At 31.9% G+C, this 25908-nt stretch overlaps 1 protein-coding gene across 3 annotated transcripts in view; it reads left to right on the plus strand.

The window, feature by feature from the left end:
• The first annotated feature begins 1835 nt into the window (after positions 1-1835).
• LOC143064054 (contactin-like) overlaps positions 1836-25908 on the plus strand; it is a 42395-nt gene continuing 18322 nt past the window's right edge. The window contains exons 1-13 of one of the 3 annotated variants that reach the window (XM_076236564.1): positions 1836-2044; positions 5281-5362; positions 7605-7699; positions 10271-10356; positions 11763-11914; positions 14530-14637; positions 15971-16146; positions 17782-17935; positions 19234-19329; positions 21175-21408; positions 23858-23966; positions 24491-24690; positions 25387-25656. In XM_076236564.1, coding sequence (XP_076092679.1) covers positions 5290-5362; positions 7605-7699; positions 10271-10356; positions 11763-11914; positions 14530-14637; positions 15971-16146; positions 17782-17935; positions 19234-19329; positions 21175-21408; positions 23858-23966; positions 24491-24690; positions 25387-25656 — 1753 coding nt within the window. In that variant the 5' untranslated portion in view covers positions 1836-2044; positions 5281-5289. Of the gene's footprint in view, positions 2045-2282; positions 2316-5280; positions 5363-7604; positions 7700-10270; positions 10357-11762; positions 11915-14529; positions 14638-15970; positions 16147-17781; positions 17936-19233; positions 19330-21174; positions 21409-23857; positions 23967-24490; positions 24691-25386; positions 25657-25908 lie in introns of those variants that run through there. The other 2 variants (XM_076236563.1, XM_076236562.1) reach the window with 2 other exon arrangements.

Below are 25908 nucleotides of genomic sequence, written 5' to 3' on the forward strand. Positions count from 1 at the left end.
AATCGGTTAAACCACAGTTGTAAATGCATCAGCATTGTGTCAAACCAATTAATCTCTATTTTTTTCAATGTGGTATTTCCACTGAATCTAGTTCTAGATGCAATAAATCAGATCATTTTGACATTTGCACCTAATTAACATTCAAAGGTTAGTAGACATGTATTAAAGAAATTCCATTGTATGTGTTCTTTAATTAAGAGGGAATGGCAATAACTTTTTTAAATTTTCCATTTAAAAGTTAAAACTCAGTGAAAGTGTTACTCTTTTGGGTGTTACTACATTTATCTGACCAAACATATTTAATTGTCCATTAAAGAAATGTCTTCATAATGAAAGGTACAAAAGGGGCAGATAGAGAAAGTGTTTCAGATGTGAGGAAGTTATTGGAAAAGCAAGATGTGTTTATTACGATTGCATTGCTTCTAAAAAAATAATAAAGGTGATGAGCAGTGAGGGCCCTCATGGGGTTTTTGATTATGTGATTACTTGGCCGTTTTTTTAATGATTATTTGATTATTAAGCCAAATATTTCATGATTATTTGATTACCTAGGACTGTATTTTTAGTTTATGATTATTTGATTACTAAAGATAAGCAAATATTTAATGATTATGTGATTATATTGGCAAAAAAATGGTGATTATGTGATTACTAGGACCCCCCCATGAGGGGCCTCAGCAGTCCCCCCCAAAAAAAATCTGTATACTAATGTACCAGAAGATGGAAAATATCCAAATATCTATGGTTCTGTATTTTGTTAATTGATATATTGTTGATATATAGAGTCTTTTTTTTCTTCGCTGTGAATACCCCTGTCACTCTAATATAATTATAATCAATTTAACTATTGTCAGTTTATTGTCTCAATTTTGTATGCCATAACCATATGATAACCATTTAATGTAAATGTGTTCGTGCTAATAAATATTGTCTATTGTCTATTGTCTATATGACAAGGTATATATTTTCGATAAACAAAATATATGAAAAGGGTGGGTACTTGATACCTCAGCTGCTCACCCCTACCAAAAAAAACATTGAAGTAAGGTGTCAGACCACCAATAACTCCCTCCAATTTAGAACGTATGTAAAAGTAGCCCTACTCTGACACAAAATAGTGCTTTTGATGTCCTCGTTTACTTAGGCAGCAACCATTTGATTTTCTGGGGGGGGGGGGCTATGGATTTTTTTCTGGACAAACTTTTTTTTCCGCCTTTGGCGAAAAACAATCTATTTTTTTGGCGAGAAGTCAAAAACAATTTTTTTCTTTCAATTTTAGCATTACATATAGTGGCATCTGAGGGTGAAACACACATTTTTTTTTTCTCAGGATCAAAAAATCCATAGCCCCCCCCCCCCCCCAGAAAATCAAATGGTTGCTGCCTTAAACTAACCAACAAATTTGCAGAAATGAAACTTTTGGTGAAGGAGAAATATATCTAGACCATTTTGAGCCAAAATTTACTTGTCTATGAGTTTGCATTAAAAATTGAGGATTAATGCGCTACATAGTATACTAATTTAAGATTTCCAGAAAACCAGGGATTATTTTTGGAGTATCTCTGTTCAAAGGTCAGTTATTTTGTTAGACGGCTTTAAAGGTATGGTGAAAATTGGCATGTAGAAAGCTGATTCATGTACAATTCAGGATATACCTGGTTTCTATGAAGTTAAACTTAAGGTAAAATATTTAGAAAGCTGTGAAAATTGCAAAATTTGGTTGAACAGACAGGGATTTTTAATTGGTGGTCTGACACCTAAAAATAAATTTGTATTTCCCGCTTTTAAAAGTTCATCAAACTAAAACATTCAAATAATCTTGATCACTCAAGCGTCTGATTGGTTTAAAGCCCCAGGCACATGGAACTGTTTTGAAATTGTATACGATGTTATGAGCCACAATTGACGAAGTTTTTTTCATATTTTCGGAAGATTTAGTTTAATTTTGTCAGTTGTTTTATTTCTTAGTCCAGAAATCGGCAACAAGCAAATCTAATACACGAATACCTATACAGGTAAATCGTGCACAGGTGAGTTGAAACAGGTAAAGATTGGAAAAAATCGCGCTTCCGTAAAAATGTCAGCAGGTTGACTCACAAGCAATGATGAATTATTGCATAATCATGGGATTTATCCAGAAAACTGGTTATAGAATAAATGCAAGCTGAAGCAAATTATACTTTTCATTCTATTGTTTTAAAACATACTAGAACACACCCGCGAAATCGGGGGGAAATAGAGAGAATGTAAACTGTAAAAAAATTATTTATAACTGGAGAATTCCAGGAGAGGTATCAATGTATCAAAAGTCAAAGGTACTTGGAGACTGGGCACATTTTTTTTACCCTCCCCTTTTTTCTAAATACCGATTTTTATTCTTTCTGTTTTTCTGTTTACGATGAACATACAAATATTTATACTATAATTACTATATAAAACGGTCACTGATATATTAAAAGTCACCCCAGTAAACTATTGGAATTTATAGTAAATTATAGCAAATTTATACAATTTATTCATAGTACATTTGTATATATGTATTCAGTATACAGAAATATTTCAGTGACCGCCATGGATAGAAAACTATTGGAATTGATAATATATATAAATAGCAAATACCCTTTATCTATAGTATATGTATGATTTTGTATGTAATAATTGTTCTGTCCCAATTAAGTATGTTTAATTTCAAAACAGACATAATGGGCAAAGGAAGTCATCTATATTTCTCAAAAAGTCAGTCCGATGACGGAAACAATATATGGACGCCTATATTTTCGTTTTGCTCCCAAAATAACCCAAACTGAAATACTTTAAGCAAGGATGATAAATGCTAGAACACACCCGCGAAATCGCAGGCATCCAGAGTGTGGTTGAAAGTATGTAAGTGTTGTAGGATGAATTTTTGTAAAAAAAATAATGACTGAAAGGTAATAAAAGTTATACCTACTTGGGGACAGGACAATTGTTTTTCAACCCCTTCTCTTTTTTTCCCAAAATTTCCATTTTTTTGTTTTCTATTTATTTCAATATGAACATACGTCTAGAAGGTTATGAACATTCATCACTATAAATAAAGTGTGTTTGTTATTTACTATCAATTCTCAGTTAACTAATCAATCAACGGTAGTCATTGATATATTATATAGACCCTCTCTTTTTAATATACTTAGTGACCTGATGAATTTTTGTAAAAGATTTGAATTTCAGAAAAGGTATCAAAAGTTCTAGGTACTTTGGGACAATACAATTGTTTTTCTAGCCCGACTCCTAATTTTTTTCCTTCAAAATTCCTATATTTTTTTATTATTATTGATTTCAATAATGTTAGCGTTTACATTACTATAAATAAAATGTATTTTCTTTTTACTATCAACTCTCAATTTACTAATCGATCCACGGTGGTCATTGACATATTATATAGACCCCCTCTATTTAATAAACTCAGTGACCACCGTGGATAGTAAACTTGAAAATGATAGCAGATAGCAAATACACGTTATTCATAGTCTTTGGTATGTACTATACAGAAAAAACGCAAACCGGATGTCTAGTCTGACTTAAAATTTCGTCCAAAGACGGAAAAATACCTGGACGCAGTTTTTTTCGTTTTTTTCCCCCAAAATAACCCAAACTGAATAATCATAAGAATGGCTGACAAATGTGACAATATATGATACCTATAGGACACAGAGGCATGATGATTAATTTCTGTGTAAGGAAGAGAAGCGACACACAAAATGAGGGCTTCTCGTTTAATAGTATAGATTCATTGTCTTTGGTATGTACTAAACAGAAAAAACGCAAACCAGATGTCTAGTCTGACTTAAAATTTCGTCCAATGACGGAAAAATATCTGGATGCAGTTTTTTTCGTGTTTTTCCAAAAATAACCAAAACTGAATAATCATAAGAATGAATGACAAATGCGACAATATATGATACCTATAGGACACAGAGGCATGATGATTAATTAATTGTGTAAGGAAGAGAAGCGACACACAAAATGAGGTCTTCTCGTTTAATAGTATAGGTATGGGTCAAGCTGAATTCCAAAATTCTGTTGACCACTAAAAGTAAAACTGCTGAAGTTAAAATTAGAAATCCCCATGAAATAATCAGCATGAACCAAAATTTGGAAATACTAGGTTGAGGGTGGTAAAAGGGGGGGGTACTGAACATAGAAACATGTGAAATAAAAATTGCAAAAACGTTTCACAAAGGAAAAAAAGCAGGAAAAAGGAAGCAGGAGAAAAAAAATCGTAATTATTAAGGAAAACAGTACCAGAAGTTATTACTAAGCAATTCTTGGAGATCATGCAGCCATTATTAATGCCATAATGGACAATGAAGACTTTGTGGCCACCTTTTAGCGACTGCTACTTGCATCTTATTTGAAAAAATTGTCAGTATTCAAAGTAATTTGATACACATCAATTTCTATTAGATAACACAAGTTTCGTAAGGTATTATAACACTCTGACTTTTTTATCAAATGCAGGACATGCACAATTAAGAAATTAATTTTTAAGAGCACCGACACGAATCACGGAAAAGAAGTAAGTGAAAACACTATGCACTCAAATTGAGGAAAACACTAGAAAATGAGAAATAAAAAGTCAAAACACAAAAATATGTTAAATAAAAAGGCTGAGGATGTTGCACGAAAATAACCCTTTACCACCCTAGGCTTTTCATGGCAGTGTTTGCTGCTTTGTCATTCAATATTTTATGTTTAAGGGACTGAATGTGTAAACTGAAAGGGGTGGTCTTTAAAATTTTTGGGTGTGAAAGGGGGTGTCTAATTTTGCGATACTTAAGAAAAAGGGGGGGGGGGTGAAATATTGGTGACCAACTTCTCTTACTTTTAGCTCTAATTCCACTACAGAACAGAAGCAAAATTACATTGAATACATTTTTTTTTTGTCGGGGGAGGTCTTAAAACTTTTACTATCTTCAAGACAGGGACATGTCAGAGAAGCACACAATTTTGGAGCTGTGACGAATCATTCATCACAGTCAGATTTCATAATTATAGCTAAAAAATTGGGGAAATGTGATATTTTTAGTTGTATTTTATAGTATAATAGAGCTATAATTTTGAAATCTGACTGTGATGAAAGATTCATCACAGCTCCAAAATTTTGATGTTTGTTCGTTTGTAATTCACTCAAAGAATTTATTTTCCCAACAGTGTTTCTGAATGAACAGTATACATATTGTACATGAAAATAACATAGAAAGTTTTACATTTTTTAATGGATAAGTTTTTTTACTATAGAGAATTAGAATGATCCCATACAGCATGTACAGCCTGGTGATACTATTGGTAACAACTGTCTTATCCCAAGATCCTAGATACAGTAAGTAAAATTCCCATAATGCATATATTACAACACATCTGATAGATATAGACAGGTTTTTTATGAGCCACAACTTCTGTAAGGCCACACCAATTTAATTTCTTGTACTACAGATTTTTGCACTCCAAAAATTGGGGTGAGCGAGTGATTTGAAAATTTTAACAAAAAATAATTTAATTTGCAAATCGTATTTGTTTGGACGATTTCAGAGGGGCGGGCGGGGATGAAAATCTATCAATTAATTTTAATTGGCCTAACAGTCACACATTTACTTTTTAAAACAGTTTATTATTCAAAATAAGTGGACCCCTCTTTTAGAATTAGAAAAGTTGTTTAAAATATGATGTATTTCTCCTCTTTTTAAGTAAAAAATTATAAGCTGTCAAAGGTTTTGTATAGTAGCACTATACAAATACTTGGTATTTCTCTTTTCTTTTCTACAACAGTAAAATGACCCCTTGTCTGAGGGAGGGTTGTTCCCATCCTGATAATAACAAACACATTTACACAGGGCTTTGATCCAGACCAAACAGCAAGCTTAGCTATTAGGGACCGCAAAATTATAAGTGTACACAATTCGAACAGGAAAACCAACGATCTAATATATCCAAATGGGAAAATACCAATGGATCACATCAACAAACGATAATTGCTGAACGACAGGCTCCTGAATCAATCAGGACAGGTGCATAAACTTGCAGTGGCTATGGATAGTTTTGTTTCGCCAGCATACAATATAATTGCAGTTGAAGGCAAATCCTTCAGAAGTTCTTTGTACTTTATTCTAACAAGGAACATTTTTTGATAGGGAATATAAGTAAGGGGGAAACAAACCAATGTTTTGTTCTGTGCAGGTATTTTAGCTGTTATATAATTTATATTGAAGCACTCCCACTTGGGATAAATTGGTTTCATGCTGAAACAAATAATCTAACAGATATTTGCAGTGTGGTGGGGTGCTTATAGGTTTAAAATCCTTATATACAGGTTAGAATGTGATTTTAAAAACAAATGTTGATATCTTTTTATAACATTTACAAAAAAAAACAGTATGGGAAATGGATATGATTTCATTTCTGGATGCCTGAAGCGAGAATGTAAAAAAAATTTAAAAAAATCTGTTTTGAAAAAAATAGGTGCGGGCGGGTCTGTCAAACAAGGAATTAAATTGGTGTGGCCTAAGTACAAAATTGCAAAACTTGATTTTAATTATGCCCCACCTACAATAGTAGAGGGGCATTATGTTTTCTGGTCTTTGGCTCCGTTCGTTAGTTTGTTCGGCCGTCCATTCGTTCGTCCGTCCATTCGTCTGTGCGTCCGTTCAGGTTAAAGTTTTTGGTCAAGGTAGTTTTTGATGAAGCTGAAGTCCAATCAACTTGAAACTTAGTACACTTGTTGCTTATGATCTTTCTAATTTTAAAGCCAAATTAGACTTTTGACCCCAATTTCACAGTTCACTAAGCATAGAAAATGAAAGTGGGAGTTTCAGGTTAAGGTTTTTGGTCAAGGTAGTTTTTGATGAAATTGAAGTCCAATCAACTTGAAACTTAGTACATATGTTCCCTATAGAATAATCTTTCTAATTTTAATGCCAAATTAGATTATTACCCAATTTCACAGTCCATGGAACATGGAAAAGGATAGTGCGAGTGGGCATCCGTGTACTTTGGACACATTCTTGTTTTTATCTAATTCAATTGAATACTTGTTTAAAAATTGTGATAATCATTTATATTTGTATACTTCCTAAATATATATGTAAAATCCTGTATTTATTTACATGTACATGTACATGTAGAACAATTTATTGTTTGATGCACTTATGCAACTAGATAAACATCCAGAAATTGTTAAAGATACTTTTGTTATTTTAAGGGAGTAATGGCAATTAAATTCTTTTATTCTTATTGTCTGAATTTAACATTAAATTCTTGAAATCTCCTGATAAACTTGTAAATTTTCTTTTCTGATGTGGAGCTTCTTCCATGGTTGTTATGTGTGAAGTCATGATGTCATAAATCTAAATTTAACAAGATTTTATAATGACCACCAATATACATAATATGAATAGAAACATAATGTCAATATATGTAATAATAGAAACAAGGCGTCAGATACTTAAGATTACCTTTGAAACATGTGATCGTCATATCTAATGAAAACAGTAAAATGCTACACCATATGTAATATATATACATATACAATGTACTCAACCATTTTACAATACATTCTTATTTTTTAGATTGTCCAAGTGATTGGGTGTCCACTGATAACACATGTTACAAGTTTGTCTTCTCACCTAAACTGACCTATGAAAAGGCAAGGAAGTCATGTGCTGTAAGTCTAAATAGATAACTTTTTGATTTGTTTCATTTCTAACTTATAATGTTTACATCAAATATCAGTTTAAAGTTACTTACTGTCTTCCCTGGAAGGCAAAACAAAATGACTGAGCTCGTTACTTCTAAAACACTTAATTTCCTCTTTTCCAAAAAAACATTTAATATCAAATCATAAGCATTGATGCTTCTCATAATTCAAAATTTATAATGATGCTACACTGTACATGTATTAATAGAAGCACTTACATCAATCATTATCAAAAGAAGTTGATGTAAAAAGCTTAACTTCATTTTTCGTAAGGAGAATTATCTAACTTTGTGTTTTCCCTGACAAAGCAGTGTAAGAGACTATATATAAAAGGCAGTAGAGAAAAAGAAATAAGCTGCTTTGAGGACCACCTCTAATTAATCGTTTAAGGGCATACGATACAGTTTTGATCCCGTATTTACAGTTTGATGAAAATTTCTATATAGGCTATTTTTTGCCTGATTAAATCAACTATGTAATAAAAAATATGCCTTCATATGCTTCTTTTTGAGTTAAATGAAGTTGAAATTTTGTATATTTGCTAAAAATTCGGATTTCTGGCCGAAATTTCCCTTTCGAAAGAAACCCATAACTTTTTTGTTTTAAAAGATAAACACAAATTGTTCTTTGTTAAATAATTTGTAATTTCTGTATTTTATAAGTATCATAAAAATTTATGCATTTTTTATTTGAAAATAAGTCATATTTATCAAATGGTCATGAATTGAGGGAAAAAAATATAATTTTTTGCTGTTTATTTATCAAAATTAAAAAAATTGCACTATTTGCAGTTTTATAAAATTTAGTCCACATTATCTCCCTGCAAAATAAAACAAAATGTCGTTTTAAAAAATAAGGGTCCATGCACTCGTTTTGAAGTTAAATCAGTTTGAACGATAAAAATCAGTCGAAAAATGCATCTTTTCCCGATATGTCATAGTTTGACGTCGCGAAAATAACATTTTACGTTAGCAACGTCATTACCTCCCTTATAACTATATCGTTTGCCCTTAAGTCGGTTTTATTGATCTTTATAACTTAAAGATAGTTTAAAATTATGAAAATATGTTAGGTAAGAAGCAGGCCACTGCAGCTGATCTTGACTTAGGTTTCAGCTTTCCCCATTGATTTCTTTTGATAAATACTGAAAATGGTTAATACTACTGATAGACTTGAGAAAATGGTTAATACTACTGATAGACTTGAGAAAATGGTTAATACTACTGATAGACTTGAGAAAATGGTTAATACTACTGATAGACTTGAGAAAATGGTTAATACTACTGATAGACTTAAGAAAATAGTTAATACTACTGATAGACTTAAGAAAATGGTTAATACTACTGATAGACTTAAGAAAATGGTTAATACTACTGAAAGGCTTAAAAAAAATGGTTAATACTACTGATAGACTTAGATATAGGCAAACACCTGGAACTGATGTAATGATGCTGATGAAGTTGAAGGGAACTGTCAGATCAGTTTTCCTCACTTTAAATTTTCCGTGCTTGGAGATACTGCAGTGTTCTCCCCAGGGCCTTTTAGCATCATGGTTATGCTATAATCTTAAATGTGGTGCTATCTGAAGTTGTTTTCGTAAAGATTATGTTATGGATGTGATGCTATAATTTTTAGAAACAAGATGATATATGAGTTAATTATGGTCTTTGAACTATGAAATTCACTCAAATAATCAGTTTTCCACACTTTTAGTTGTCATGCTTGAAGATATGGATTTGATAATTGGTATATAGTTTTATCATGACAAGTTACAGATCAATTTGATTTTTGTTTTAATCTGATGATTTTTTGCAGAGTTATGGTCCTTGGACAGAAATTCACTTAAATAGTTTTCCACACTTCTTTTCATCATGCTTAAAGATATTGAATTGAAATTTGTTATAAATAAAAAAAGAAGATGTGTATGATTACCAATGAGACCATCTCCACAAAAGACCAAATGACACAAAAATTAACAACTATACATTGTAGGTCACTGTATGGCCTTCAACAATGAGCAAAGCCCATACTGCATAGTAGTTTAAACCATATAGTTTACACCATGAGTTTTCATCAATAATTGTCCTTAAACTGACAAAAATTAACATCAGATGGGACTTGAGGACTTTTCTTAAACCTCATTGGCATTTCCAGAGGCGGATTTAGGGGGGGCCAAGGGGCCCGGGCCCCCCCTTTTTGGGAAAAAAATTGGTTGCTTATATAGGGAATCACTGAAGCGTGACAGGAGCGGGCCCCTTCTTAGGTCAGTCAGTGGGCCCCCACTTATGAAAATTTCTGGATCCGCCACTGATTTCTACCTGTAGAAAAGCTTGAAAACTTCTGGAGCCGACTGTGTGAGGGCTGTTTAGGCAGTCAAGTCTTTAAAAAATTTCATCATCATTGATTTGATTTCAGATATGGAAAAAGGGTTCTTAAGCCTTCATATTTATTTACCGTCCTCACATATCATTGATATTGTACTTATATTACATAAAATAACTGTATAAAATCTATTTTAAATATATGTTTATTTTGCAGGATATGTTTGCCTCACTGATAAGTATTACAGATATAACAGAACACAATTTTGTTGAGAATCATCTGATCAATCATGACTTTTATAGGTATGCTATTCAAAAATTTGTAAAAAATTGGTGTATCTAGTCTTGGCAGATGTCTAAAAAAGTTATATTTTATAAAACTTGCACCACAGCATTGTTTGAACTCATTAATCATGTAGATACATCTATCAATCAGATTTGACAACTTCTGCGACATGTTTTTCACTAATTTAGTTTTGTCAGATATTATTTATAATGATATTTTTTTAGTTTGATATTTTAGAGTTGTACTGTGTAAGTGTTGTTCAGGTCTTTTAGTCATAAAATCAGAGAACATAATTACTGCATGAAACATCAAACCCAGTACTTTGGTTGCTAGATTTCCGAATCTGAGTAAGGTATTCCTGTTTGCATGGTTGTACATTAGTCATTTTTTGGGCCCTTTATAGTTTGCTGTTAGTTGTTAGCCAAGGCTCCATTTAAAGGCTGTACTTTGACATTTTGAACTTTAAAGTTTTACAATTTGTGACTTGGATGGAGAGTTGTCTCATTGGCAGTCATACCACATCTCCTTATATCTTTATATGGTATATGATAATTATTCTCTAAATATTTCTGTCTGGAATCAAACAATTTGGTTTGAAGATAAATATTCATTTGTACAATGAAAATGATTTTTCATTAGAAGTAAATTGGGCCATTTTCTTTTATTTGATTTCAAAATTTGATTGGGGTTCCAAAAAAAAAATAGACACAAGTCCTATGCCATTTCTTTTACTATTGAAATCTACACATTTGTCTGACATTTTTTGCCTGAAACTACTCAAACACTAGCAATTAAACTTCATGGAGTTTTTTCATGTGTAACTTTAAACAATGAGCAAAATCTGTACCATATAATAATTAAGCTATAAAAGGTCCAGAAATAACAAAATATAAAACAATTCAAGAGATAATCAAGACCAATAGCCTGATTTATTGGGGAAAAACAAATATGTCAGCCAGCAACCAACAACAACTACTGAATTACAGGCTCCTGACATCAAAAACAAATATGTCAGCCAGCAACCAACAACAACTACTGAATTACAGGCTCCTGACATCAAAAACAAATATGTCAGCCAGCAACCAACAACAACTACTGAATTACAGGCTCCTGACATCAAAAACAAATATGTCAGCCAGCAACCAACAACAACTACTGAATTACAGGCTCCTGACATCAAAAACAAATATGTCAGCCAGCAACCAACAACAACTACTGAATTACAGGCTCCTGACATCAAAAACAAATATGTCAGCCAGCAACCAACAACAACTACTGAATTACAGGCTCCTGACATCAAACTAAAGTTAGTTTAAGACAGTTACCTTTAATATTGTTAACCATCTTGTTTTGTCATACAATTGCATAAATTTTGTTTAAAACACTACTCTTACTCATGATCTTCATTTAATATATATTTTAGAAATAGTTGGTATACAAGAGGAATACGAGACTTTACTGGTACAAACAGCTGGTACTGGGACGGAGAGACAACACCTATACCCTACAATCAACAGTACTGGTTACCTAATGCTCAAAAGACTCCTGGTGTTGTTATTGTTTACAGTTACTTAAGTAAGTTTACTTGTCCTCTGTTTAGGGAGTTCTAACTTCATGGGAGTCAAGACTTACGTAATGCTTCATTGATTTTAATTTAGAAGTAACTTTCATGGGATAACTTTCAGGATTTTCATGCTTCCATGTCAGCATAAAGAGTTCATATTAAGAAACAAAGGGTGGATTTCAGGAGTCTTCATCCATGAACTTTTTTTTTAATCTTATTTGTTTTTGAATTAAGATTGTTCATTTTTCTGGATAATTTATTGATGAACTTCGACTTATCATAAAAAGATATGTGAGGGAACATGTAAATATCAAGTAAACACTCAACTTCTTATTCCCAACTGTAGTAATTTAAAGATTTTTTTTTTTTTATTATCAGTAATAACACAGGGCTCTCTAAATCTGCTTTTACTGCTCTGCTAATTCATATTGTCTTATAGAGTGAATTGGAAGTAAGGAGGTTTGCTGCTTATGTTTTTGACTTTTTGTCATAAATTTGAAATCTTCTAATATGATATATTGTTACATTTAAACCTCTGATATTATCATATAGTAACATTTAAAATTTTGTCATCTAATATGTACTTTTCTTTTCATAATTTTAATAAATATAGCTAAAAACTATTTTTCAAAACCATGTAAAATCCTTATTTTTTTATTTTTTTTAAAAGAAAAAAGGGTACTTAAATGTTAAATGTATCTCGAAAACAAGGACACCTACCTTTTTCTGCTTATTTAGTCAGATGTTATTTAAGGTAACACGATACCGAATTACATATCTCCTGATTTCCAAACTTTTCGACATACATGTTCTTTGAATCAAGATACATCGGAATATGTAATAAAAAATGGGAGTCACCATTTTTTTTTTTTTTGTAATTTTGCTGACAAATTTACTTAGATATCTAATAGGGGAAATGCCTTTTTTTCATCTTAAAACACGAAAAACACACTAACACCGAATACCCATGCTAGCGTAAATTAACACGAATATAAAATTTAAATGATTTCAAGATCTAGCTTTTTCTCAGTCTCTTTCTGCCGTTTGAATAATAAAAAATCAGTCGTTTGTATGTTTCGAGAGAAAAATTATAAGGGAATCAGGGACCATGAAACCAGTCTGACTACAGCCAGCCCCAACTATCAACTTGCATTTATAGAAGCAAGTGGATACTAGGGTCTGGATTTACTCGGACTGTAACGGGACCTGAATTTTCTTATTTTATTTCTGCCGAATCGAGTCCCCATGTATATTGCAGCCTTCATTAACTTTCTCAGGCCTCATTTCGATTGTGCTGTCCGTCTTGTGTAGACCAGGTTTATACAATTACAAAGCTAGCACTTTATTTTTAAAATGTTTCCGAAACTATACCGGATTTACTCTGTACAGACCAATGAATTTCAGAGACTGTTTACACTTGGAAAACAGGAAAAGTTATTCAGCAAAATAACCACTTTTTTCCATCCATACAAACAAGCAATTTCCTATATGATTTTCAACGTCTGCTTGTATTGTGCTTTTCCCCAAATTATATCCCTATTCTCATCCTAATAAATTTCAATTTTGTCCGAGTGGTGTTGTTGATAACCATTTTAAAATGAATTAATAGTTGTACAATTCCCCGGTTTTTTTTTCACACATCATTCTAAGCTTCTATAAATTAGATTTCTACTTTCAAAACAAAATTTCATGGGGATACGGCGTGAATCATGAATAAGTACTTATTGCAAAAATAAACCAAGAATAAAAATAAAGTGATAAAACTCAGTCTGTTATGCATAAGAACATATATACATAAATCGTGCAGATGCTTAAATATGAAAAAAAAACAGTAATACCCTTTCCTCCATGGATTTTTTTTTTAACATACTTGATTCGCATAGGATTTTTTCAATATAAAAAAAATCATCAAGTTTAAAGTCTTGATGCATTGGGAAAACAAATATTTCATCAATAAAATTCCAGTCGTATATTCTCATGAATATTCTTTTTAAATTAGATACAAATTTTTATTAAGTCTGATACAGATTTTTCGTAGGAGAATGTTTTAACTGCGGCACTACACAGACGTCAAAAGGCGTCATTATGGAGTAAAGGGGGTGGCGTCAAAGGCATCATTATGGAGGAAAGGGTTAAAGATTAACAATGAGCAGAATGATTGCCGGAAAACAATAAAACAATCTATGTCAAATAACCGCTACGTATTGCATCAAAACTCTCGGCACTCTGCATCTAGGGAAAGTTTCCATTTAAAATGTCACATAGTTACCACAAAAAAAGAGATTGTTATTATTTAATCACTTTGTGATTGCAGAACCCGCTGCATTGGCTTGTACATATGTGTGAACGTTATTCGATAACATTAGGAACGATAACTCGTGGCGTAAGGTCATTCGGTATCATGTTATCTTAAAAAACATCAATTTATAAGTTATTTTAAAAAAGCTTGTTATTTTGGTAACAGTGCATGAAAATATTTTAGTCATATAGTATGACTTTTCTCGGACTTCCAATTTTCTATTTGACATTGATATTTTATACAAGTTTTGAAACAGTTTTTGTTGTTATTTGATTTTGAAAAAATGTATAAAGAATTGAATGAATAAATTATTTTCATTTGTTTCAGCGAGTGAATATGGTTGGAGTTTAGCTGGAAAGAACAAAGTATTACCATACATTTGTGAAATACCAAGAACCTTTGCTTATAGACTGACTATGGAAAGGCGAACTTTTGGTGAGTTTGAAAAAAATGTTAAAAATATTAAAAGAGGTGAGAATGGAAATTGGGAATGTGTCAAAGAGACAACAACCCGACCATAGACGGTAATAGAAGACTAACGAAGGCCAGATGACAGGCGCAAAAATGCGGCAGGGTAAAACATGTTTATGAGATCTCAACCCTCCCCTATACCTCTAGCCAATGTAGAAAAGTAAACTCATAATAATAAGTATGTAAGACAGATTAGAAAAGAAAAATTGTAGCAAGTTTTTGTAACTTTGATTTTGATCCATAAAATTGGCACCATGTTTTTTGTCAAAATTTTCTTAAATATCGACCGTGTTTACTAAAGATCATGTTTTTCAATTAGCGGAATCAAATATCATTCCAAAAATCAACTACTGTCCTACCTTTTATTGTGTTTGCACTGTATAATCCTGACCTTCATGTAATCCAAGATTATTTTGTATGGTGGAATCCAACATTGTTATTACCGGAAGTGTTTCCTTGGAGTTCCACGTGCTCTCCATTTTCTTGTGTCTCTCTGAGCTTTTCGTCATTTTTACGTTAAAAGCGCGGGAAATTGTATCATCAATGACAATGATATTACCGAAGAGTAACGAATGTTATGGAATAAGGGACCCTCATAGAAACCAAGATGGCGGTTATACAATGTAAATAATCTTGAAAAATGTGAAGGTCAGGATTATACAGTGCAAACACAATAAAAGGTAGGACAGTAGTGGATATTTGGACAGGAATTTACTTCTGCTAAATGAAAAACATCATCTTGAGTAAACACGGCTGATATTTAAATTTTTTTGACAAAAAACATGGTGGCAATTTTACAGGACGGTGACTATAAGTTTGAGTCTTTTTGTTAGTTGATCAGTATAAATACCAGTCAATCATCAACATGACTTTTCCACACATTGTCTTGTAGCATTTGTTAAATCCCTGATCATCTGGTATGGATTTTGTTTCAATTTGAAATAAAGCCCCATAAAATTATTTTTAGGTCTTTGGGATAGTGACAAATAAAAAGAGAAAAAGGCTAAAATTTTAGAAAAAATTTCTTGTAAATAATAATTCTGTAACTCAAAGGCATTGAAATTATCCTGTGAATTCAAGAGACAAAGGTGAAGTTACATAAATCAAGTTTTCTTAATCTTGAATATATGCTCTGTTGCTCAAATGGTTAAATTGGTCAATTTTTAACATTAATTTTAGTTTCATTCCACACTTAAAGGCCCATAAGTAATTTTGACCTAAATTAACTGTTGAACCTTAGGTATTTCTATAATATTGTTATGTTATATCACATGTAATAATATACCTTTTTTTGTAGAATATGGTGTAGCATATCAAAATCTTACCAATGTAAAAAGAGGACCAATTTTTCAAGCACAGCCTAAAAATGTAATGGTAGTATCTCGTACTCCAATTGCTCATATGGAGTGCCGTGCCATGTGTAATCCTGCTTGTCAATATAAATGGTACAGAGGATTAAACTTTACAGAAGAGGTAAGGTATAGAAAATAAAAACTGGTAAGTGTCTTTATTAAATATCAGCTGTATTTGTATCGGGCTAAGAAACAGTCCGGATCAATACAACCTTCAGCGAGCTATTTCTACTATTTCAACCCTAGTACAAATACAGCTGATATTTAAAGACACTTAAGGGGGCTCGCGGGTCTAAATATTTTTTCTATTTAATATAGGATTTCTCTATATTTTTCTATAAATGAATTTTATCTTATACTTAATAGAAAAATGAAATATAGAAAAATGAAATAAAAAAATGTGGTCACCATTCATTTACGCTCACAATCTGCCTTTGAAAGAAGCATACATTTATCATGTTAATGTCCTTTTTTCTGTTGAACTAATAGGAGAAATAGCGGTAATATCGAAATAAAAAAAGAACTAAATTACAGAAATGGCTTAAATTTTATAATTATTTAGTTTATGTACAGCTTATTCGAAAACAACAATAAAAAATATAGGTCACCGATGAGTTAAAAAAGATATTTCAATTTTAATGCAAAAAAAATGGCATTTTTGCACCAAAGGGAGATAATTTGGAGCTTTTTCAATGATATCTACATTTTAAAAGTCACCTGCGGCCGACACGAATTGATTTTTTGGAATGATTTTTGTACCATATGATAAAGTAACAACTACTTAAGGTAATACATAAAATTTGTAATGAAAAATTAATGTTAATTTTTTTTTCTGAAAATCTTATACCCGCGAGCCTCAATAACAGTTATTGATTGTCTTTATCCTGTTATTAAATATGTACATTTTCCCCAATCCACATTGTTGAATTTGTTTATGAAAGAAATTGACATGACCTAAACATGGACTGCAATGAGAACCCCAAATTAATTGTGACACTAATAGTAATTTGACATAACTGTTCGCTCGCAACAGAAGCAGGATATCAGGAGACTAAATACGTCATGTATATGTTTATCTCTCCCTGTTATCTGTACAGCTGTATAAGTAAAGGAGAAAGGGTGATTGCAGGATAAAAATGATTGTATTATAACCTGAGAGCACAACATTTTAGTAAGAAGAAAAGTATTGCAATTAGTTACTGATGGCCATTTAAATACAATTTCTGACAAAATGCTATGGAAATGTCAGATTCTTGGTTAATTTTCATATTCAATAAGGAAACTAATTTCAGAAGTGTGCATTTCAAACCATCTTTGAGATTTCAACAGCATCTTTTTTTCATGAATTATGAGACTTTAATGGAAAAAATAGTTAGATTTGCCATTTCTGCACACTTATTCAAGTCAGTGGCAGATCCAGAACTTTTCCTAAGGGGGGCCCGCTGACTGATCTAAGGGGGACCCCCCCCCTGGATCCGCCTATGCAAGTTTGTCTCAACTAAATTTTATCAAACTTATACACAATGCATATTATTACCCACCACAATCGAGATTGAATTTCTGAGGCATCACTTTCATGAAATCTACAGTTTTCATCCTTTTTGTAATTAGATTTGGATGATGTCCCTAATTCAATGTTTTCAAGTTATGTCCCTTTTCAACACAAAATAAACCAAATTAAAACCCAAGTGACAATTTCTGATTTTACAGTATATATGTGCAAGGTTAGTAAAAATTGTGATTTCTTTGATTGAAGGTGACAGTTAAAACAGACAATAGATACACAATGACCAATGGAAAGCTATCAATACAGGATCCTGTTGAGGAAAAGGATGCATATACTTACCAGTGTCAAGTTTCTAATAACATAGGAACAGTCATTAGTAACCCAGTCCAATTGGCTTTTGGAAGTAAGCTTTAGAATGTTCATTAATGTTACCAGAAATTTAATGAAATGATCATTTTTTTTTTCAGATATATAGATGTACATTGTGTACACACTAGATAGATAACATAACCTATATTTTACAAATATTTTTTTTTAAAGGGGCACTAGCTACAAGATATATAAAAAATCTAAAGTATGATTTTTATATAAAAAATCTAAAGTATGATTTTTTTGTTCAATCATTAATGAGAGTAAAATAGTGAAATACTAATTTGCTTTTATCAGCTAAAATTGTTCAATTTTGTCAAATTAAGCTAATATATATTGATAATGAATTATTCACTTGCAAGTGAATAACTCGACCTCATTAAATCCGTATTCATGTGAACTCCAATTTAACCCCGTAAAAGAGATAGAATACGCATGCATTGCCCGTGTATGGTTATTTAATGGAAAAGAATGTCAACATTGAAAGTGAAACAAAGGTAAATAATTTGATTGACTAATTTGATCCACAAAAAATCTTTCTTTTTTTTAAAGGTAAAAACGACGATAAACATAAATTTATAATTTATAAAACAAAATTTAACAGACCTATAAAAATTTAATTGCACCAGCTGCTTAATCTATTTTTAACTGTGTTTATGTTTACATCGCTTATATGGTCATAGAAGGTCAACTCAATAGTTAATTAGATGGTGCCTTAGCTAAAATTCTTACAAAATGAAGCTACATCATATTGAGACCATATCCTGTAAATTGTTTATTTTATACTTTTGATAGTTTGGAAAAATGTTTTACATTGTAATAAACAATATATTAGAATTTGAGTCAAATCTGTGAACATGAATTTGGCAGCTAATGCCCCTTTTATGTTTCTGGATGTTTAATTGAATTTAAATTTTTTAACAGATATCTAAACATTCATTGGCAACATCTTATAGAATGTATCAGTAGGCCAGTAAAATTCCACTAAACAGACTTTAGATTTGACACACTGGGTTGGGTTAATATCCAGATGAAGAATATAAAGATATAAGAACTTGTATATGGACAATGATTTTTTGTATGTAATGAATAATATTACTGCATATCATGGAAATAATTTTCTTACATTTTGCTGCAAGTTTGTTTTGATTTCTTTTTTGGCACAAAATGAATTTTGAAGGACAACCTGAATTGGAAAAATTAATCTTTATTCAATAATCTAGCTATTAACCCATACTAAAGAGATATATTGCCTTCTCCTGGGGAGAATAATTCTCTTACTAACCATTTGTATTTGTACAAAACCTAAATGTACCTTTTTATACTTCATAGCTCTTGGAGAATTTTCCAATGTACAAGATGCACCAGTATATACAAATGCATATAATGGAGTTGCATTACACTGTAGTGCTATCAAAGCTGATCCAGGTAAAATTATTTATACTATTAAACGAGAAGACCTCATTTTGTGTGTCGCTTCTCTTCCTTCCACCATAATTTTATCATCATGTCTCTGTGTTCTATATGTAAAATGCATAGTCGCATTTGTTATCCATTCTTATGATTATTCAGATTGTGTTATTTTTGGAGAAAAACGAAAAAAAGGGGCCGAATATTGATTCCGTCATCAGGCTGACTTATAGTCATAGATAAACTTCCGGTTTGAAACACGCACAAGTACAACCAATCGTATGATAGATAACAAAAATGAAAAAATAAATAAGCCAATCAGAGCGTTCTCCATATCATGGTGTTTAGATCGCCAGAACCACAACTATTATACCTCGTTAGAGAGGACAATTATTTTTCGCGTTTATCTACATGTAAATTACAATTATAATACTTCAATAGATAGAGACTCTCTGTATTCTGTCTGCAGTTTTCTTTGAAATATATTACTATTTAAGGGGTCATACCAGTTGAATATATATTAAAATAAGTAAAACATGTGGAAACAAGAATGTGTCCATAGTACACGGATGCCACATCGGCACTATATTTACTAAGTTTCAAGTTGATTGGACTTCAACTTCATCAAAAACCTCCTCGACCAAAAACTTTAACTTGAAGCGGGATAGATGGACGGACGAACGAACGGACGCACAGACTAGAAAACATAATGACCATAAATGAATCATAAAAATTTATTGTTGAAAGTGAAAGTAGTGATTTGGCAAAAATGAAAGTAGGTTAGAGATTAGAGGGAGGCAGGACCTTTTTCGGGACGTCAGGGTCATGTGTTTTTAAGCCCAGGATTTGGGGATTGTTCCTTGCGGGATTTGGGAATATATTTTTCGATTTCGGGATATAAATTTCTTTAAATTCTGCATCTTGGATTTCATGTTTTTAAGCCCGGGATTTCGGAATCAGGACCCCTCCGACCACCCTCAAATTGGCCTTAGTCAGTCTTAGATACATAATATCTTTACAAAAAAAAACCCTAGCAGTTTACAAGCTGTATATGCCCGCAATTTCGCGGTTGTGTTCTAGTTAGTATTTATAAGTGAAATACAATTACTCAAATTACATTGAATGTTCAAATTATTATAAGTCTATGTTAGATTAGAGTAAAATATGTTTTTCAGTATCACAATGAATCATAGCTTTTAAAACAATACAAAAAGGAATTATGTCTTTTTGCTCAAAATATTATGTATAAGCATTCTTTTCATGACTCAGGATATTGCCAAAACTTTGAAACAGATCAATTTACACTGATTTTTAGAACTGGAAACTGAAAGCACATGCTTCAATAAAAAGATTGTTTAATATCATTGTGTATTTTTGCCTATGCATTGTTTCGCATTTACCTCTTTCTAGTCCACTTTGTAGTGCTATGATTACATGATTGTCAAATTAACTGAATGTAGTTCAATCAGAAAAGATTTAACTTATTTGTGACAAATTATTTTCACATTATCTTTTCGACTCACAAAAGTCTTGAAAAATAATAACTTGTGAAATTGTAGGTTAAAACCAATTATGATAACTTAGAATATAGACTATATTTGGGACCATAAAGGCCATTTATAATTTGTTTTATGAAATGCATCAAAAAACATATAAATCATAAATAATTATCATAACAGAGACACTACAATGCTACAGATTTACCAGGCGTTGGTTCACTTTGTTTGTAATTTATAATTATAAAAATTGATCATTAAGCTCAATTAAAGATACTATCTATCTTTTATATAGTTTCATGGAAATGGAGAATAAAACATGATGGATATTTGTATTAATTAGACAGCATCTGTTTATTACTTACAGCTGCAACTTACATGTGGCTAAGAGGAAGTCCACCAAGGGAGATAATTACTGAAACAACACCATATATCTTCATGTCTGCCAATGGTAGATTGTATTTCTCGGAGGTGACATTGATTGATACTTCAGACTATTACTGCCAGGTGTCATTGACCAGTTTGACGACCTCTTCTCTAGGAAACTCTCAAGCCCCTAGTAGAGTCAGCAGAGTTATCAAATTGGTTGTTATGCAAAAAGGTAAAAATTAATTTCTTAGTTATGACTTCTGCTTTTAATTGTATAATCAAAATCTGGAAGACAAATAAACAATTTTTAAAAAATGATAAATAACCTGGTATGTTTAACCCAGCCATATTTTTGCGCCTGTCCCAATTCAGGAGCCTCTGGCCTTTTGAGTCTTGTATTATTTTTAGCTCACCTGGCCCACAGGGCCAAGTGAGATTTTCTCATCAAATGGTGTCCGTAGTCCGTTGTTAACTTTTACAAAAATCTTCTCCTCTGAAACTACTGGGCCAAATTTAACCAAACTTGGCCAAAATCATCATTGGGGTATCTAGTTTAAAAAATGTGGCCGGGTCACGGCCAACCGACCAAGATGGCCGCCATGGCTAAAAATAGAACATAGGGGTAAAATGGAGGTTTTGGCTTATAACTCTGAAACCAAAACATTTAGAGCAAATCTGACATGGGGTAGAATTGTTTATAAAGTGCAGATCTATCTGCTCTGAAATTTTCAGATGAATCGGACAACCGGTTGTTGGGTTGTTGCCCTTAATTGGTAATTTTTAAAACAATTTTGTCGTTTTTGGTTATTATCTTGAATGCTATTATAGATAGAGATAAACTGTAAACAGCAATAATGTTCAGCAAAGTAAGATCTTCATATAAGTCAACATGACCAAAATGGTCAGTTGACCCCTTAAGGAGTTATTGCCCTTTATAGTCATTTTTTACCAATTTTTTTTTTTTAATTTTTGTAATCTTTTACAAAAATCTTCCTGAAACTACAGGGCCAGATTTAACCAAACTTAGCCACAATCATCATTGGGGTATCTAGTTTAAAAATGTGTGTGGTAACACAGCCAACCAACCAAGATGGCCACCATGGCTAAAAATAGAACATAGGGGTAAAATGGAAACTCTGAAATCAAAGCATTTAGAGGAAATCTGACTAAGTTAAATTGTTTATCAGGTTAAGATCTATCTGCCCTCAAAATGTCAAGATGAATTGGACAACCAGTTGTTGGGTTAATGCCCCCCAATTGGTAATTTTTAAAAACAATTTGCCGTTTTTGGTTATTATCTTGAATAATTTTATAGATAGAGATAAACTGTAAGCAGCAATAATGTTCAGCAAAGTAAGATCTACAAATAAGTCAACTTGCCAAAATGGTCAGTTGACCCCTTAAGGAGTTATTGCCCTTTATAGTCAATTTTTCACAAGTTTCATTAATTTGGTAAATTTTTGTAAATTTTTACCAAATAATTTCCTCTGTTACTAAGTGCAAAGTTAATTATCAATTCAATTGTAAGTAGCAAGAACGTTCAGTAAAGTAAGAACTTCAAACACATCACCATCACCAAAACACAAATTTGTCATGAATCCATCTGTTTCCTTTGTTTAATATGCACATAGACCAAGGTTAGCGACACAGGCTCTTTAGAGCCTCTAGTTAATTTTAGTTTCTTGTGTACAAGTTGGAGTTTAGTATGGTGTTCATTATCACTGAACAATTATATATTTTTGTTTTGGGCCAGCTGAAGGACGCCTCTGGGTGTGGGAATTTCTTGCTGCATTGAAGACCTGTTGGTGGCCTTTTGCTTTTGTTTGTTCTATGGTCAGGTTGTTGTCTCTTTGACATATTCCCCATTTCCATTCTCAATTTTTTTGGTGTTCATTTTGTTACTGGTACTAATAACATGTATCATTGTTATTTGATCTTTCAGATTTAATGCCTCCTTCACAGTGGAGGGAGAATCAAATTCAACCTTTGTCCATCTGTATGTCCGTTCTTTAACTTTGCCTCAACTAAATGTTATAAAAATTATACACATTGCTAATTACCACCAAACACAGATACATTTCAAATGTAAGTGGTGTCACTTTGATTGTTATTAGAGTTAAGTCCCTTTATAAATGGAAAAATTTGCCATTTCTGTCTCAACTAAATTTTATCAAACTTATACACAATGCTTATTATTACCCACCACAATCAAGATTGAATTTCTGAGGCATCACTTTAATGGATCTACAGTTATGATCCTTTGTAATAAGATTTGAATCATGTCCCTTTCAATGTTCTCAAGTTATGTCCCTTTTTTTTAAACAGATATATGCTAAATTTGATGTTTCCGCTCTATTTCATTAGTTTGCAGCAACCAAATGTTATAAAATAATTTCACAAAGCTTATTATTTTCAAACACAGATTGAATTTGGGTGGCATCACTTTCTCTGTTCTGTAGTTATGTTCCTTGGTTAATTATTTTTTGTATTCTTCATTCAAGTCTGCCATGTTGCTTGAAATGAACAAATCAATTTTAAAGGAGCTTAACACTGACTGAATTATTGATTAAGATTCTTACATTAATGATTAAAGATTTTCCTATAGATCCTGTTTGTCTTATTGTGTTGCATTATATGTAGGTTTGGCATATTTATAGGCAATAATTCACTCTATTTTTAAGCTCCTATGACCAACTGGGGACCACAAATAATGGATGATTTTATATATGTGTCACCAGAACGTCCATTGAAAGGATTCAATGTCAGGATGGAATGTTTTGCTTATGGATCGTAAGTATGATTATACTCCTATCCAAAAGGAGGAAGGTATACTAGTAAATGTCTGTCCAAGTTTCAAAACACTTTGAATATTCAGAGCTGTTCAATATTTGTCATTTAAAAAATCCAGTGTATGCCAGAGACTGCAGACCACATGTCAACTTCATTGTAAATGTTCTATGGTCTTTGGTTCTTTAATACAGACTGTACATACATGTGTTACACTGTATGTTTGATTTTCTAAACCAAGATCATTCAGGACAGTTTGATACAGCCTTTCAAAAAGTATTTTTGTATTTGACATATTGCCTGAGACACAATATATTGTAAAAAACATAATATCATACAGTTTAAATAGAAATATACTGAAACTCAACAAAACTTATAGCAAACTTTACAAAACTTTACAAACATTTACTAAAACATTATCTTTAATTTTGTTGCGAATGTTGTGAATTATTTAAGAACCTTGATTTATAAAAACTTTACAAACATTTACTAAAACATTTATATCTTTAATTTTATGTATGTTTCAGGGCTGTGAATTATTTAGGAACCTGGAGATATCAATGGGCAAGACCTGGAGGCAAAATACCTGCAAATGCTAGATTTAGTGACTTTAATCGTGTCATGACAATTGAGAATTCTCAACCAGAAGATGAAGGAAATTATTTGTGTATGGTGTCCAGAGGCACAACAGCCAGTGATGAAAGAAACTTGTATCTTCGTCTTTATGGTATATTTTATTTCTTGTTTTAGGTCATTGCAAACTAAATAATACTTTTTTTTAACTGGAACAAAAAATTAGAGAAAACTGATACTGTTTGTTTTTCAAACAGATATTTGATTATTTAAACAAATAGTATTTTGCTTTAATGGATAATTAGTAAAATAAAGCTTTCCTAAATCTTTGATGTAGAGGTTCTAGAACAAAGTTGCATTAGATTATGTGGCTTAGTCCAATCAGGAAATGAATTTTTTAAGCACAAATTAATAAAACTTCAAAGGGATGCCAATTATGAGAAAATTTTATAGAGAATGGAATTTTATTCATGTACTATCAATTCAAAAATAGTGACCAGGATAGTTTCTGCAAAAAAATAAAAAATGCATTTTAGATATACACCTTATCGCTATTTGTCAGCCATTACTGGACATCACACAGGTTCCCGTAAAATGTTGACGTCTTAATATAAAATATCTGATGCCACAATGGAAAAGTGATTGTTGTATGACGTCAATAGTTCAAGCTGGACAGATTCTCAGGTCAGCCGGGAATGGCGATAAGGTGTATTGATAGCATTTTTTATAGGCAGAATTTCCTGAAATCACCATAATAAATGTACCATCTTTATCTATAATTTAACAATCTCAAAATCAAAGTAAATTTCTGGATTTACAGTAGTTTTAATAGTTTTAATATTTTTTTTAGCTGTGCCTTATTACTTAGTTCCATTACGAGCTCAACATGTAGATCTCGGCAGTGACTTGACATGGACATGTGAAGCATCAGGATATCCTTATCCTACTTACAGTTGGTACAAAGACGGAAAAATGATACAGAATATTCCAGGGGAAATAACTGTTGCTGGAAATGCCTTAACAATTTTGAACTTACAACAAAAACATAACGGAATGTATCAGTGTGCTGCAGAAAACTACCTTGGAACTAGTATGAGTGAAGCACAACTTAGAGTCTTAGGTGAGTGAAATAAAAAGTTTGTTTTCTAATGTTGAATTTTACGATAAGAAAGTCAACAACACCCATCAATCACCACATTGGAAGATTTATTATTGTTTTGTTGTCTTTATTATTGTTTAATTTACTTATCTAGTGAAAGACAACTGTGAATACCTTTCAGTATCCACCCATTGTTCCATTGTTACCCAATGGCACAATTACTACTCCAGGTATTGGTTCACAATATATAAATACTTGTTGAATTATATTTAG

The sequence above is a fragment of the Mytilus galloprovincialis genome, chromosome 2, assembly GCF_965363235.1.
Source record: "Mytilus galloprovincialis chromosome 2, xbMytGall1.hap1.1, whole genome shotgun sequence".
In the NCBI taxonomy this organism is placed as follows: Eukaryota; Metazoa; Mollusca; class Bivalvia; order Mytilida; family Mytilidae; genus Mytilus; species Mytilus galloprovincialis.